General features: G+C 52.9%; 1 protein-coding gene and 1 long non-coding RNA gene across 4 annotated transcripts in view; one reads left to right on the forward strand and one right to left on the reverse strand.

Annotated features, from left to right (window-relative positions):
• LOC309609022 overlaps positions 1-15,466 on the forward strand; it is a 447,877-nt gene that overhangs the window by 393,408 nt on the left and 39,003 nt on the right. The gene's annotated exons all lie outside the window — the stretch shown is intronic.
• The window catches only part of VWF (von Willebrand factor), a 202,589-nt gene that overhangs the window by 93,625 nt on the left and 93,498 nt on the right, over positions 1-15,466 (reverse strand). For all 3 annotated transcript variants that reach the window (XM_082349753.1, XM_082349754.1, XM_082349752.1), the window contains 4 exons: positions 7,872-8,088; positions 6,364-6,486; positions 5,542-5,653; positions 4,638-4,684 (listed from right to left, as the gene is read on the reverse strand). In XM_082349753.1, coding sequence (XP_082205879.1) covers positions 4,638-4,684; positions 5,542-5,653; positions 6,364-6,486; positions 7,872-8,088 — 499 coding nt within the window. The remainder of the gene's footprint in view (positions 1-4,637; positions 4,685-5,541; positions 5,654-6,363; positions 6,487-7,871; positions 8,089-15,466) is intronic.

Raw genomic sequence — 15,466 nt, forward strand, 5'->3', positions numbered from 1 at the left:
TAAAAGTTCGGTGAATGCATGCAAAGCAGGTGATTCTTAAAATAGCAAATAGCATAAAACCAAGAACAGCCAGAAGTTAAAGCAAGTCCACTACATGAATAAGAATCCTCCCTCATGGAAAAAGAGAAGAGAAAAAAAGTCTCTCATTTGATGGAGACATGTTACCTCTTCTAAATAAGCCCTTTTGTTCGCAGGAAAGGAGCCTCCATGGGGCTGTTCTGCTCAGCTCATTGGCTTCTACCCTTTCCCATGCGGCTACAGAAAGGCCAGCCCACAGGCCTTCTGCAAAGCAACTCAGGCTTCCTCCCAGCATAAATGTTCACCAAAGCCTGCCTCTAAATCACATTAACATAATCTCAACCAAATATGCAAGATGCATTTCTAAGTGCTCTATGGGCACTACCTCATTTACTGCTCTGGTGAGGCTGGCAATATTATACCCAGTTTACAGAAGAGAAAACTGAGGCACAGAGAAAATCTCGCCCAAGGCCCCAGAGTGGCCCAAGAGGAATTTGAACGTGGGCGTTCTGTCAGACTCCAGAGTTCATAGTACTTGACACCGGCCAGTACTGCCGCATGGGTTGGCTGCAGTTTCCAATAAGCTTCATTTCATGGGGATACTGGGCACGCGTGGCAAGTGCCGAGGAGCACGGGTACATCCAGGTCTGGACGTGGAGAAAGCAGAGGAAAAGGCGATGCATGGCCTGGCCTGAAGGAGGTCTGGTGAGACTCCAGGAACCCCAACGTGGGCCGAGGCAGCCACAGGAGACTTGCCATGAACTCGGGGGGTCAGATCCCCCAGGTGAGCCCAGGTACCTAGAAAAGCATGCTCTTACTGGAGGGGCACCATCCTGGTTTACTCATCACTTTCCCTCTTAACCAGGGAGGAAGTTTATCTTCCTTCCCAGAGGTTTCAGAACAGCCAGCTTGAATCCCAAGGCTGAATGACAGGGATGTCTTAGAAGGCATCAGAAATTATCCCGAATCAAATGAGCAATGCGTTGCACCAAGGTCCTCCCTCCCGCTGCAGACCAGGCAGGCGCATGGGCCTCCATGCCACCAAGCCCAGGGAAGGCTCAGGCTCTGTCTTGCCTCCTGCCTCACCTGTCCCAGCCACACCCTGCTTTGCACCGCCCCTCCCCACCCCCGGCTCCTTCGTGTCTCCATCCTTCTCTGACCCTGCTTAATGAAACAGCTGTGGCTGTGACGATGAAAACACCTAATGTTTACCGAGTACCTGCTGTGTGTCAAGGAACCACAGCTCTCGTGGGATGAAGCTGCTGTTATCATCCTATTTGACAGATGAGGAAACTGAGGCTGCAAGTGGTTAAGCAGTTTGCCAAAAGTCACCCAGCTAGTAAGCGGTGGAAATGGAACTCCTACCAGGCTGAGTCCACAGCCCACGCTCCCAGCCCCAGGACCATGCTACCTTTCCACATTCATAGGACTTGGGCCACAAATAAACTTCCCAGCTCCAGAAGAGTATCTTCCACACTCTTCCGTCAGGAGTTTGAAATTCTGTCACCAGAGCTTTACTTGTTTGAGGAATAGTCCCTATTCACAGGCATGCTCCTTCCTCATTGATCCCAACCAAACATTTGTGACTCAGTGGAAACTAAATTAGCAGAGCCCCAGGCACCTGGGGCTGCCCGAATCCTAACCAGAACAGAGGTGCACCAAGAACAGGGAAGGCCTAAGGAGCATGTAACAGAAGCTCCAGCCCCTCTCCATGCAGACTGATGCTCTCCTCAGTGATTTTTTTCTCCCTCCCACTCCCAAACACGAGGTTCTCTGTGCTAGGTAGACTTTAAGGTCCCCGCCTCCATGGTCCCCACCTCCTGTATTCACATCTTGTGTGATGCCCTCACCTTGAATGCAGGCTGGACATGTGGTCTTGTTTCTAGCAAATATAATACAGCAGAAGTGAAAGATGTCACTTTGGAGAGCAGGTGTTTAAAAGACTGTGGCTTCTGTCTTGGCTGCTCTGCCTCATTCTCTCTGAGGTCACTCACCCTAGAGGAAGCCAGCTGTCATGTCATGAGGCAGCCCCAAGGGGAGATCCACAAGGTGAGGGACCAAGGCCTGGCCACCATCACATGAGTGAGCTTCAGAGTGATTCCCTTCACTACAGAGGAACCTTCAGATGAGACCACAGCCCCAGTCAACAACTTGACTGCAATTTCATGAGAAATCTTGAACCAGAGGTACCCAGCTAAGCCACACGCAGATTCCAGACATACAGAAACTCTGAGATAATAAATGTTTGTTGTTTGCTAAGTTTGGGGGCCATTTGTTATACAGTAATAGACAACTAGTACACTCTCTTCTTACTGCAGGGAATCAAAACCCAGATCTCTATTTCTAAGAATCACAATGTCAGCTCCTCCAGGGACTGCAGAGAAGCCCCAGCCTGCTCTTTGCTTTACTAGCAGAGCCAGACATATTCCCTTCCAGAACCTTCCCATCAGAAGCTCTGCCAGCAATCTTCACCCTGGGAGATAAGACAGCCCCCCTGCCAGCTGACTCTCGGCAGGTGTAGAAATATGCTGTGTGCTACAGGTAGAAATGGACAGGGAGGCAAGGACCAACTAAGCTCCAGATCTAGAAAAAGAGGGTCAGGGCTTTGAACGTGCAGAGCAAGAGCTTATTGGTTGTGTTGGCACAATATCAAACCACTCAGTAGACCTCAGAGTTGGAACTAGCTCTCTTGCCATCAAGGCATCAAGAAAATTTCGTGCATCCTCAGCAAAGTTACCATCCAAATTTTGAATTGAAGACCAGGGGACTACATTGTCTACTCCAGACCAAGCATTCCATCATGTACACAGTGGGTTTTTAAATAATTGTTGGATGGATAGATGGATGGATGGATGGATGGATGGATGGATGGATGGATGGATGGATGGGTAGATGGATGGATGATTGGATGGTTGGATGGATTGTTAGGTGGTTGGGTGGATGATTAAATTGTAGATGGATGGATGGATGGATGGTTAGATGGTTGGACAGGTGATTGGATAGATGGATGGATGAATGGTTGGATGGATGGATGGAAGGAAGACCCTCCCTATAGAAAGTTGTTATTAAGAATTCCTAATCTAGTAGTCAATCTGACAAAACACAATAAGCTAAATTCCTAATTCCACCCACTGTACCTCATAGATCTTATACAATAAATGCTTATTATTTAGATATTAAAAGTTTTTTCACAGGTCCATTACATCGACCTCAAAGGAATCTTTAGGTCTTTCACAGGGTATGATTATGTTAAATTGGAGCACTGATACCACTTGCAAGAGCATCTTTTGTTCTTTGTGCTTCCTTCAAGAATTGCACTGAAGATAAACGGCTGGTTGGCCATCCCTGGGCCAGACTAACTGACTTAGTCCTGGGGCCCACTTTCCATCTAGTTTCCATCTAGTTCCAGAATTTTCCCAGTATAGTGGGCACTGGATAACTCCTAAGTGACTCTAAAGCCACAGACCCCAAATATGATCCCAGCTATGTAAGCTCAACCCCCCGCCAGCCCACCAAAGCCAATGTGGTCTCTTGGGGCCAACGGGAGGGGAGCCTATCATTTGGCTATTTGCCTTCAGTCTTATATTGCATTCTACAAACATGGGGACCCCCAAAGTAGTATCCAGCGTTTGAATGAGGCTGAGATGGTCTTTAACTAAGCATGGGGCCTCTCCAGAACTCATGAACTATGGCAAAGATCCTCCTGCAAAGGGATGGATCAAGCACTAGGAAGGAGAGTAAAGGGAAAGGCAAAATAGAAGTCAGGTGGTTGTGAGTTTGAATCTTGTCTCTGTCTCATAGCAGCTGTGTGACTTTGGGTGAGTTATTTAACCTCTCTGGATCTGTTTCCTCTTTTGTAAAATGAGAATAAATTGCACCTTCTTCATAGGTTGTGGTGATGATGTAATACATGTAAAGTACTGAACACCATGCCTAACACATAGCAAACATCACATGACTGACCAAAAGGGGAGAAGCATCAGGAGAAGAGCCAGGGTAATTGGGAAGGTGAGGCAGAGGGAGCTTTCAACGGGCAAAATTTGCAGTAGATAGAATAGAGTTGGGGCTAAACAGAGGAGAAAGTAAAGGGCAGAAATTATAAGGAAACTTTTCCTAAATAGATTTTCCAGGGAGGGGACAGGGTAGGAGGGATCATTGAGTGACCTGGTTTTCCTAGCTCTTGGATCCTGCCAAGATCTTTGGATCAGGCATTCCAGAAAATTCCAGAAATTTCTCACTTTTAGCTTAAAGAATTACCAGGCCCTTCTTCCTCTTAATTTTCCAAGGAATTTGCTTCATCTTTGTTTAGTCACCTGTGACCTTGCAGTTTTCACAGCACATTCAGTCGTAATCCTTTGAGCAAACAGGTGAAGGGAAAAGGACAATGAAAGAGTTCCCAGGTGCAGTCTCCCCTTTCAGCTGCTGGGGGACCTCTCTCTGCTGGCCCGGGAGGAGAGGGTTAGCACAGCTGGTTCTGCACTGGAGCTGTGGTCGGGGGTTGCATCCAACCTGTGCAGAGACCACCTTTCCCTGCCTGGCCAGGGGGTCCTCCCAGCCTAGGAAGGGAGGCTGTACCTCTCCACTGGGAGGAGGGCAGAGGGGAGGGGAAGCTCGCCTACCTGGACACTCCTCGTTGCTGCAGACCCACTGGCTGTTTCGGCAAATGCTGTTGCGGAGAGAAGCACGGGTTACGGGTTACGGGTGGCTCTGCAAACGCAGGCCTCCCTGAATGGATTTAGAGAGTGCACTGCCCATCCCACAGCCCCAGGGGAGAGGTCTGAGAGAAGAAAGGCGCTCACGCCTGAGGGGGCTTCATGAGGCTGAAGGTATACAGGAAGGGGCTTTGGCCACAGAGGAATCATGGAGACAATGCCAAGGGGAAGAAACCCCAACAGACAGATAGAAGAAGAGGGAAACCTAGGGGGTCTACCCAGGCACTAAGCAGTCAAATTCCAAACACACACACACACACGCGCACGTGCACGCGCGCACACGCACACATGCATACACGCACACAGCTGGTAGAAGACCGGAGGAAGGGCGGAGGAAGGACAGGTAACACCCTGGCCCATGCTGGGCAGCCCCTGAGACTCCTGGAAGACCGCCCAGTAGGGAAAGTTAGCCAGCGAAGAGGTCTGGAGGCGTTCTCCTCTCCCCGTTTGCAGGGGACAGACAAACCCAGCCCAGGGAACACCAGAGGGACTTCTGGAGGAAATGGCTCAAGCAAAGCAGGGGCAACAGGGAGAGAGAGTCACTTATTAAAGCATGGCTGGGGGGAAAGCTAGAGATGTTGTCTGCATGCGAAGGGGCCTTCACCACCACCCCCCCAGCCCCCCTCCTCCAGGCCGATCTGTATATAATCCTTGCTCTCCATCATCAACCTCCACACCCTTCCCCAAACCACCCCCAGCCCAGGCCAGGTCCTGTTCTACCTGCCCGTGCCCTTACTGCCCCTGCTGGCCCAGCTGCCCCTCCCACAGACCCAGGAAGCTCCCCCAGACCACACTGCTCGGCCCCAATTACCAGGTGTTGCAGTCTCTCGAGAGCGAGGTGCCCGGAGGGTACCGCTTCCCAGAATGCACGCAGGAACACTCGGCACTTTCCACACAGCGGCCTTCGTCAAGGAGCTGTCCCTCTGGGTCAAGGGCAACAAGGCAAAAAGATTCAACCTTGTCGTCATCACTACTCATCTCACAACCACAGAAGCCCCGGGGGTGATCGTCAGCTCAGGGCTTCTTCCAGGAAGCTCAGAGAACTTGTGCTATGTTTATCTCTCACAGCAATGCACTGGGAGAGAGGGGGAAGATTATTAATCTCCATCCTATTCGCTGAAGAAATGGAGGCAAGGGTTTTGTTCAAGTTCCTCCAGTAGAGAAGTCGTGAGTCAAAACACACAAGACTCACTCTCAGTACTTAACCAGAACTTTTCACCAAAGTTCACAAGGTCTCTCCTGAGAAAGACTTCCTGATGCAAAGTTCTTTTTCAGCTGAGCTCACATGACAAACCTAGGAAACAGTTTAGACAATTCCCTGACACTTAACTGAGAAAACACTGCAGCTCAGATAGGGCCACGCGCTCCCCGAACAAAGTCACTCTTGGAGCCCAGACCATCCTTCTATTCCCCAGACACACGTGCTTTCGTGGATACAGTACAACAGGAAAACATAAATTAGAAATAAATATCAGCTCGATCCTCATCACTCCATACAAAGACTTTTAAAAAATAAATAACAGGCCTCTGATGTCGGCCATGGGGAACAAGCACAAGTGGCCTTCGTCTGGCTTCCCCAAGCCAAGGGCACTGGCGAGGCCTCAGGTTTGTAAATAAGGTGGGAAGTCATTACCAGGGCAGCTGCAGCCATCCACGCACTGCTGCTGACACACGTCACTGAGGTGCAGGCTCTGGCAGTTTCTGGGGCAGGGGGACACGCACGCCTTGTACTCCATGCCCGTGGGACAGTCCGGTCCTGAAACGGAAAACTCAGGAGTCTGCCCGGAGCTGTGCCCGTCCAGGGCAGCATCTCACAAGCCACGTGGTGCTCAGAGCCCCCTGTGCCCCCTGTGTCTGCCCCCCCTCTGTCTTCAGGGACCCAGGGGCCATCTCCACCTCAGCGGCACCCCAGGGGCCGACGTCCCCGGCTGAAAATGCAAGGCCCCCAAGGCCAAGCAAGTGGTAAATGGTGTCCTCCATCCCATCCCTCCTCTGAGGGTTCCTCTTCCTCAAGAAATAGGGCCCAATCAGATGCCCCACCCGGCACTGGGCACACAGCCGCACGGCCACGCCCCGCACAAGGGATGCTCGTTTCTGTCTACGTCCACTGAGGCAGGACAGCCCTGGGAGCCGCATCACCTAAGCCTCCGTCCTCCCGCTGGACCCAGCCCCTCACGGACGAGGACAGGTCTCCTTTCTCTCTTCTCTTCACCTGCTGCCGACTGACGCTCAGGCTGAAGGACCAGAAGGCCCAGAGCATCCCAGCATCCCAAACCACTTCTCCCCCAGGATACCTCAGGCATCTCCCCATCCTTCCTTCAAAGACCTAAAAATACCGCCACTCCCCCTTCCAGAGGAGAAGGCTGCTGCTAATAACCGCCCTTCCCACACCCCACAGCAAAGGTGAAAAGCTCTCATTTATAAGCTGAAAAACACAAACTGAAAGGCATGTGCGCAGTGTAAGTATTTGGGCTGCTCCCCTCCAGTCTGTGCCCCCTGTGATCTGTGGGAAGGCTCGGCGGGGAGAGGAGGCTGCCTGCGAGGTGACTGGAGAAGCTCGCGGGGAGAGGAGGCTGCCTGCGAGGTGACTGGAGAAGCTGTACTTAATCAGGATAATTTGGGGGTGGCGACAATGACAATGACTAGGGACGCATGACATTAGAGGGAGAGGGGGAGGGAAGGTGAGCACCAGCCGGAGGAGAGAAGGGATTAAATGAAAGGGAGGAACTCGATAAAAGCCTGCCAGGATCCCAAGATCACCCGGGGACACTTCGGCCACCGCCCTGCTCCCGGTCAGCTCAGACTTTAACTGCTGAGATTCCCCTCGGAGCCAGGAACGGTTTTTGAGTCCAGGGGATGGATTTGCTCACGGGCAAGCGAGGAAGACGAGGCGTGAGAACAGAGGCAGGAGAAGTGACATGGGGGTTTTTAGGGGGGGTCTTTCAAGCCTCCTCGAAGCCGTTAGGGAGGGGACTCGCTCTGTGACCAGGGGACAGAGCAGGAGCCGGGCGGGAGCCGGTCCCCGGGATGTGGGTCTTGGCAGGCGCTGGCTGGTGGGGGTGTGACAGCCGGAGAGCTTGTGGAGTGGCACCGAGACGGACACCGCTCACCCCCGCCGGTGGGGGTCCCATGCTGACTCACGGCAGGAGGTGTGGTCCGTCCAGCCATACAGCAGGATCCCCTGCTGGGCGCAGGCCCGGGCGTACTCCAGGAGCACAGGGCAGGGGCACAGCGGCCCCTGGGCACACGTGCACAGCGTCCTCTCACACAGGGCCACGAAAGGCTCGGGGTCCACCAGCGGGTGGCAGCGGGCGAACACCGAGGCGCTCTTCAGAAGCTGGCACCGCTCCCACAGGCCCTGCAGGAGGGAGAGGCCACCTCAGCGAGGGCACCACGCACGCACCTGACCTTGGTGCTTGGAGACCCACCCTGCCGGGAAGCCCAAGCGTGCTGGCTCACACCTAGTAGGTGCTTGTCAACATCTGTCACACCAAACCGTCCGGTCAGTGGAGCACTGTCGGACCCCTGCTCGGTGGGGCAGCCCGAGACCAGGGCGACCTCCTAGACTGAACCCTGGAAATGCAGAGGCCACGGCCCTGACCTCCACTGGCAGGCAGTGTCCTCTGAAGGGAAAGAGCTGAGGGACACTCACGAAAGGAGCTGAACCTGAAGTTCTCTCGGAGGCCACGTGGCTCAGAGTCTAGGAAGGCCAGTCAGCACCTGCTCCGCACGCCCCGGTCACCTCCCCTCCCCGACCTTGGTTCCTCCACCGGAGATGAGGAGGTGCCACAAGGAGTTTTACAAAGTAGAGCTTCCCGGGCCTCATCCACAGAGATTTAAACTCGGTGTGTCAGGGATGGAGTTGAGCAAACCTTCCCCAGGGGGTTCCTGGGACCAGACTGGACCAGTTCCCATCAGCAAAAACATGCCAGGACTCTATGATGTGTGCCAGGGCGCTGCCAGGCAAGGACCCTTCCTGGGTTTTATCACTTTGTTGCCAGCCTCGACCCCATTACACAGGCAGGTTTGGAATGGTTCTCGCTGACGACTCCTGGGCACGTTAGCACAAACCCCTCCCTACACACCGCATTTGTGAGCGTCTCTGCATTCTGGGTTTTGGTCATTCATTTATTTATTTATTTTTGGCTGCGTTGGGTCTTCGTAACTGTGCACAGGCTTTCTCTAGTTGCAGCGAGCGGGGGCTACTCTTCGTTGCGGTGCGCGGGTTTCTCATTGCGGTGGCTTCTCTTGTTGCAGAGCATGGGCTCTAGGTGCGTGGGCTTCAGTAGTTGCGGCACACGGGCTCAGTAGTTGTGGCACGTGGGCTCAGTAGTTGTGGCACGTGGGCTTCAGTAGTTGTGGCACATGGGCTCAGTAGTTGTGGCTCGTGGGCTCAGTAGTTGTGGCTCGAGGGCTCTAGAGCGCAGGCTCAGGAGTTGTGGCACACGAGCTTAGTTGCTCCACGGCATGTGGGATCTTCCCGGACCAGGGCTCGAACCCATGTCCCCTGAATTGGCAGGCGGATTCTCAACCACTGCACCACCAGGGAAGCCCTGTGCTTTTAGTAATTTAAATGCACATCTTTTTCATGATGTAGTATCTCTGAAATTGGGTGCATCTTACAATCGATATCACACTTTGTCTTAGATTTAACACAACACAGTATTGTTGCTATTAATGATCCCCACTGGGCGCATAATTCCTTTCATGTACAGACATGCTCTCCAAATGAATGGAAACCAGCTGTTTGTGAAAGGACTTCAGCTAAAATGAAAGGAGTACAAGAGCATCTGAAGGAAGGGCTGAGCCCTGGAGGGTAAATCCGAGCAAATCGGCGTTCGTAAAGGGGACAGTAAAAAAAGGAAAGAAGTGACCAGTTTTGAGAAGAGGGAAATCCAATCTGCTCAAACTGTACAAGGCATGGTCAGAGCAAAGCTGTGTAAATCAAGAGCCAGGAGCCAGGCCCGTGGCCTCTGGAGGAATAGAAATCTGACCCAGTGCTGCTCAACACCCAGGAGACCCACCTGGGGAAGCACCAGGGCCATGCTGTGGTCCTAGGGAAACCTGTGTCCTACCCCTGCCCAGCCTACACAGTCTGCCATCAGAACCAGGCCCCTGATCATTGCAGGCCCTGGGGTGGACCCGGGGAGCTCCAGGGCCAGCTGGCCCAAGCAGTTGGGCATAGCTGTTTCCCTCTGCACCTCAGAAAAGCAGCAGCCGCGTGGACTGCTGAATTGCAAAGCTGCCGCAGCAGGCAGGTTTGTGGGCAGGACCATTAGCAGCTCTGCATGTTGGGAGCCGAGGCTGAGAGCAGCTCTCCCTCCCTCCACGACCCCACCCTGCTGAGCTACCTCCCTGCATGGCCGAGAAAGAGCAGAGGCTAAAGCCCAGCTCTGCCACTGCCTAGCGGCAGGGATGGAGGCAAGCCTCGTCCCTCATTGGAGAAGGGCGTCCTGGAGTAAGACGGGAATACCAGCTACAGACACTGCCTCACAGGTGGACACACGGAGCCTGGCGCCCAGCAAGCAGCCGATGAACAAAGACGGCTGCCGTGGGTCCCGTGTCACAGAGGCCTTGGGTGATGACAAGCATCCTTCCATTTGCCACCTGAGCGCTTCACACGGGGGAAACTGAGGCTTCTGAATACAATGCCAGGGAAGGTCCTGCCCTGGACCTGTTGGGACTTCACAGCCCCGGGCCCAGCTTCTGCCTCTTCCACGTGCTGGCTGTGTGACCCTGGCTGTTTACTCAACCCCGCCTCCTCTGTGGATGGGACAATAATAACAGTGCCTATCTGAAAAGACTGAAATGAAGACCGAATGGAATAATGCGTGTAAAAGGTTAGCCTAAGAAATGGTGACCCTGTATCATCATTGCCATCGTCATCGATATCCTGGCCACCAGACAGAGTCCTTCCACTGTCCTTCCTACCATTAGGTTTAGCTTCAGAATGGTGAGCAGGTCACCAGCAGGACAGAAGGACATCTTTGTCCCTTTCCCCATCTCCATCTGCCTGGGTTGTATGGGGATGAATGGTTGCCACGGCAACACTATCAATTCACTAGTATTTGGGGGCTCCCTGGTGAACAGAGGGCTGCTCTTGTTGATCTTTTATCTGGGAGGGTCACACTCCTCCAGAACGAAGTGGGGGCTGAGGGAGGAACCCACTCTTCTTTCTAATGGGCAGGTCTAAGAATCTCCATCCTCACTGGCAAGTGAGACTCAGGGAAGGAGGCTGAGGCCTGTGTCTGGTTCCTTCCATTCTGTCACACTGCCTGGCCCATCAGAAATGCCACTCAGAAAGTGAGGTCACTGGACTCTTACAGGGCAGTGGAGGGCACCCCCAGGAGGGCCAGGGCCTTGGCTCTTGCCCACCTCTTGCCCCCCATACAATTTGGAACCAGAAAAAGAGCTCCCAAAGGCAACACCATGCGGTTTTTCTAGTGATTGCTGCCACCGCCTGGGCTGTAGGACAGTGGCTTAGAGCCGTCCCTGCACCACAGGACCAGCTCTCGCAGGCGCAGGCACCAGGCACCTCGGTGGACACAGAACCAGGAGTCCAGGCACCCCCTCCCCCTTTGAGAGCCGGGGGGTGCAGAGTCCAGCGTGGCCTGTCTCTAGCTGGCCCACCTTTGCCTTTTCCTTGCTCAAAGGAAAAGTGGGAACAGTACTCCAGCACATTTCCCGGGGTCCCTGGAGGTATTAAATGGTTTACAGAAAGCCTTAGCAAGAAGGCTGTTTTCTAGGAAAAGTCTGTCTTTCCATCCTTCCTCTGGTCAGCCCCGGCCTGAGCTTGGTCACTAGGGTGACCACAGTGTGAAGGTCAGGGAGGACTTCCAGATGTCTACCAGCCCCTGCAGCCCATCCGGCCTCACCCCGCAGTGGCAGAGGGTGACACACCTAGCCTGCCCTCTCTGCCTCCCAGAGATCTCTTCCCTGATCCACCACAGGCAGCCCTGCCAGGCCAGGTCCCGAGACAGGACATCTCCGTGGACCCAAGTCCAAGATGGAGCTATGATGTCCTTTCAGAGCCAGTGAAGAGACACGGACCAGTAGGAGGTGAACAAACCTCTGCTCAGCAAGCACTGGCCGTGTGGTCAATAGAAAAGGTAAGTCTGACTAAGTCCCACCCCATCTTGGAGGGCAAAGTTGCGGCACGTGAGGGAGGCAGGGAGGCCTGGCCTTTCATGGTCTGAGCCCAGCCTCCCGCCCTGGCTCACCCCTCCCCCTCCCCATGTCCCACATTACTGATGGTTCCCTGAACGCACCCCAATGTCTCGTTCAATTTCTTGCACACCTACTATGTCCAGGCATTGTGCCAGGCAAGGCCCACAATAGAAAGCAAGCTGACTTGGTCCCGGAGTCAGATGCTCCCACAGGCCTCTGGGTGCATCTACTCTTGCCTGATTTCTGGGGCCGTCTTACCCATTTCCCTGCAGGCTTTTCAAAGACAGGAGCTGTATCCCCAAGACGCACATACCAGGCAATAAGAAAGTGCTGGATCAACAGTCATGAACACAACAATGAGAAAGTCATACCCTCCTGTTCTCAGGGAGCTTTTGATCTACCTGCACCAGGTGTTTCCATAAGGAAGATTTACATAACAGCCAGAAGACGTGGTCTCAATTTAAGGCTGTCTTCCCAGTGGTGTGGCCGATCGCAGCAGGAAGGAACCTGCAGCCGGGGTACCAGGGAAGGATGCACAGTCTGAACCAGGCTCTGGACGCTACACAGGATTTGGTTTCAGGGCAGAAGGGAGGCCACATCAGGCAAGGCTGATAGCCAGGTTCAGGCAGGAGGAGATACAGAGTAATTACGGTTGAGCCAAACCCGGTGTTGCCAACAGACCCCCCCAGGAAAGAAAGGCACGGCTGCCCCTGGGACACTGTTCTAAGAGGTCAGTGGCCTCAGCTTCTCTTAGCAGCTAGTTCTGGCCCCTGTCATATCCCCAACCTTACGGACTCTCCTTGAATCAGTTTCTATTTTCTCCTAAGCTCGTGCCTCCAGACCCTCTGTTTGTTATTCCCCGAGTAAAGCACTCGAAGGTGCCTTTCTCTGATTCATCCCAGGCCACTCCATCCACTGCAGGGTTTGGTGAGCAGGCCTGGGTTCCCATGCCTGGATCCCAAGCCATCCATGATGTAGGCGTGTCTCCTGCGCCCCGTCGTCTGTGGGAATAGGGCACAGTCATGCACGGCAGCGTTGGGTGGGCCAGAGGGACACAGGCTGCTGGGTAGCTGGGCGGCTTTCTCTGGCTTCTCACCTCCCACCCAGGGCCACTGACCTATAGAACCCCCGGCCGGATGGTCTTCCACAGACTCTCCACCCATCTCCCGGCTTTAAGGACAGGCAGACCAAACCACTCCTCCCCTCCATGGTGGTCTGCACTCTCCATAACCCAACAAGTAAAACTGTTTCAGAGACCACCGCGTCATCCACTCCCACTCACGGGCCCTTCAGAGGCCTGAAGACCCCTTCAAAAGACACAAGCCTCAGAGAAAGGCTGCATACAGCCTTCCAGATTTGGAAACTGAGGCAAGGAGAGAGTAAAGAATTCAGTAGGTCCTCAGTTCGCTAAGTGTGGTCCAGGGACCGCCTACAGACTCCCAAGATTCTTTCAGGAATCCACAAGGTCAAAACTATTTTCATAATCACACTAAGATGTTATCTGACCTTTATGCTCTCATTCTTTCTCAAACGCACAGTGGAATTTTCCAGAGGCTACATGATGTGTGGTATCACAACAGGCCGACTGCAGACACGGATGAGAGAATCCAGCTGATTTCTCTCAAGCCAGACAGTAATGAGATTTGCAAAACTGCGAAACAATGCCATTCTTCTCCCCAAACTTTTTGTTTGGTTTGGAATTTATAGCTATTTTTATTCAAATGATGGTATTCATGTTAAATATAATGTTTCTTATTTTTAAATGAATTAATATGTTTTAAATTTTCCGTTTTAATATCTAACGTGGCAAATATCAACAGATATAAGCCAGATAAACAGACTCATTGAGGTCCTCAATCATTTTTAAGAGTGTAAAGGGCTCTCAGCCGATTTAGTTTGCCAGTGGATGTACTGGTGAAAGAGTCACCGAGGGGACTCAAACCCTGATTCCATGCAGGTCAGGCTCCTGCAGGAGACAGATGGGCCCCAGGCTGAGCCTCCGGAGTTTGTACCCTGTGGGCAGATCTCCGAGACAGCAGGAGGGAGGAGAAGCTAAGCCCTGCGCAGATAAGAGACCACTTATTTCTCATTCTCGAGGTCAAGGAGACCTTCCAGACTACGCATGTGCAGAAAGGCTCCTGGGGGGGGGGTCAAAAAGGGAGGAGGTGCCACCCTGTAATAAGTGATGTCAACCTACCCATAAGCCTCTTCGCTAGAATCCATCCTGGCTAAGAGATGCGTGCGCACACGGGGGAGGACCCTGAGATAAACCAAATACGTACTCAGAAAACCAGGCAAAGCAAGATGATTGGCCAAAGGGAAACCCTGAAGAAATGTCCCATAAAAGTGATTCGGGGCTTCTCTGGTGGCGCAGTGGTTAAGAATCTGCCTGCCAAGGCAGGGGACACAGGTTCGATCCCTGGTCCGGGAAGATCCGACATGCCGCGGAGCAACTAAGCCCGTGGGCCACAACTACTAGAGCCCACGCAACTAGAGCCCATGCTCCGCAACAAGAGAAGCCACCGCAATGAGAAGCCCGCGCACCACAACGAAGCGTAGCCCCCGCTCGCTGCAACTAGAGAAAGACCGCAAGCAGCAATGAAGACCCAATGCAGCCAAAAATAAATAAATAAATAATTTAAAAAAAAAAAAAGTGATTCAAACTGCCACAAAGGCGGGGCTTCCCTAGTGGCGCAGTGGTTGAGAATCCGCCTGCCAATGCAAGGGACACGGGTTTGAGCCCTGGTCTGGGAAGATCCCACATACTGCGGAGCAACTAGGCCCGTGAGCCACAACTACTGAGCCTACGCACCTGGAGCCTGTGCTCCGCAACAAGAGAGGCCGTGACAGTGAGAGGCCCGCGCACCGCAATGAAGAGTGGCCCCCACTTGCCACAACTAGAGAAAACCCTCGCACAGAAACGAAGACCCAACACAGCCATAAATAACTAACTAACTAAATAAATAAATAAATAAATTTAAAACTGCCACAAAGGCAAGATTCTCTCTCTGAGCCCGCCCGTGTGTCTATCCACACGTACCCTTTTTCCTCCTAATAAACAGTTTACTTGTTTCACTACTTTCCATCTCTATGTGGAAGTTCATTTCTACACAGCTGACAGGCCAGGGTCTTGTCACTGGCCACTGGTCCCTGGTGGTCTAGTGTCTAGGTTTCGGCGCTCTCACTGCCACGGCCTGACTTCAGTCTCAGGCCAGGAACTGAAACCCTGCCTCAAGCCACTGCAGGCCAAGGCCACCTGAGATCACTGCCACCCAACCACAATTTACCTGGTTTTCCATGTTCCCGATGCCCCCACCCTCCCCACCTTGTTTCCTACCAATCAGATTAGAAGACAGTGTAGTCCAGTGGATAGAGTGCAGGTTTTTAGAAGCACCAACCCCATCACTTACAAAACGTGTGACTTCAGGAAAATTGTCTCCCCTCTCTGCACCTTTATTTCCTCACCCTTAAAAGAGTGAGATTATGCACCAGGCTCCAATCAAAATTCATAGAACACTCCATGAACAGGAGCAGAAGACAGGTTCTTTTCAGGTGCTGACAAAACTTAT

This window comes from Balaenoptera borealis (assembly GCF_965194805.1).
Source record: "Balaenoptera borealis genome assembly, chromosome: 13".
NCBI classification, from domain to species: Eukaryota; Metazoa; Chordata; class Mammalia; order Artiodactyla; family Balaenopteridae; genus Balaenoptera; species Balaenoptera borealis.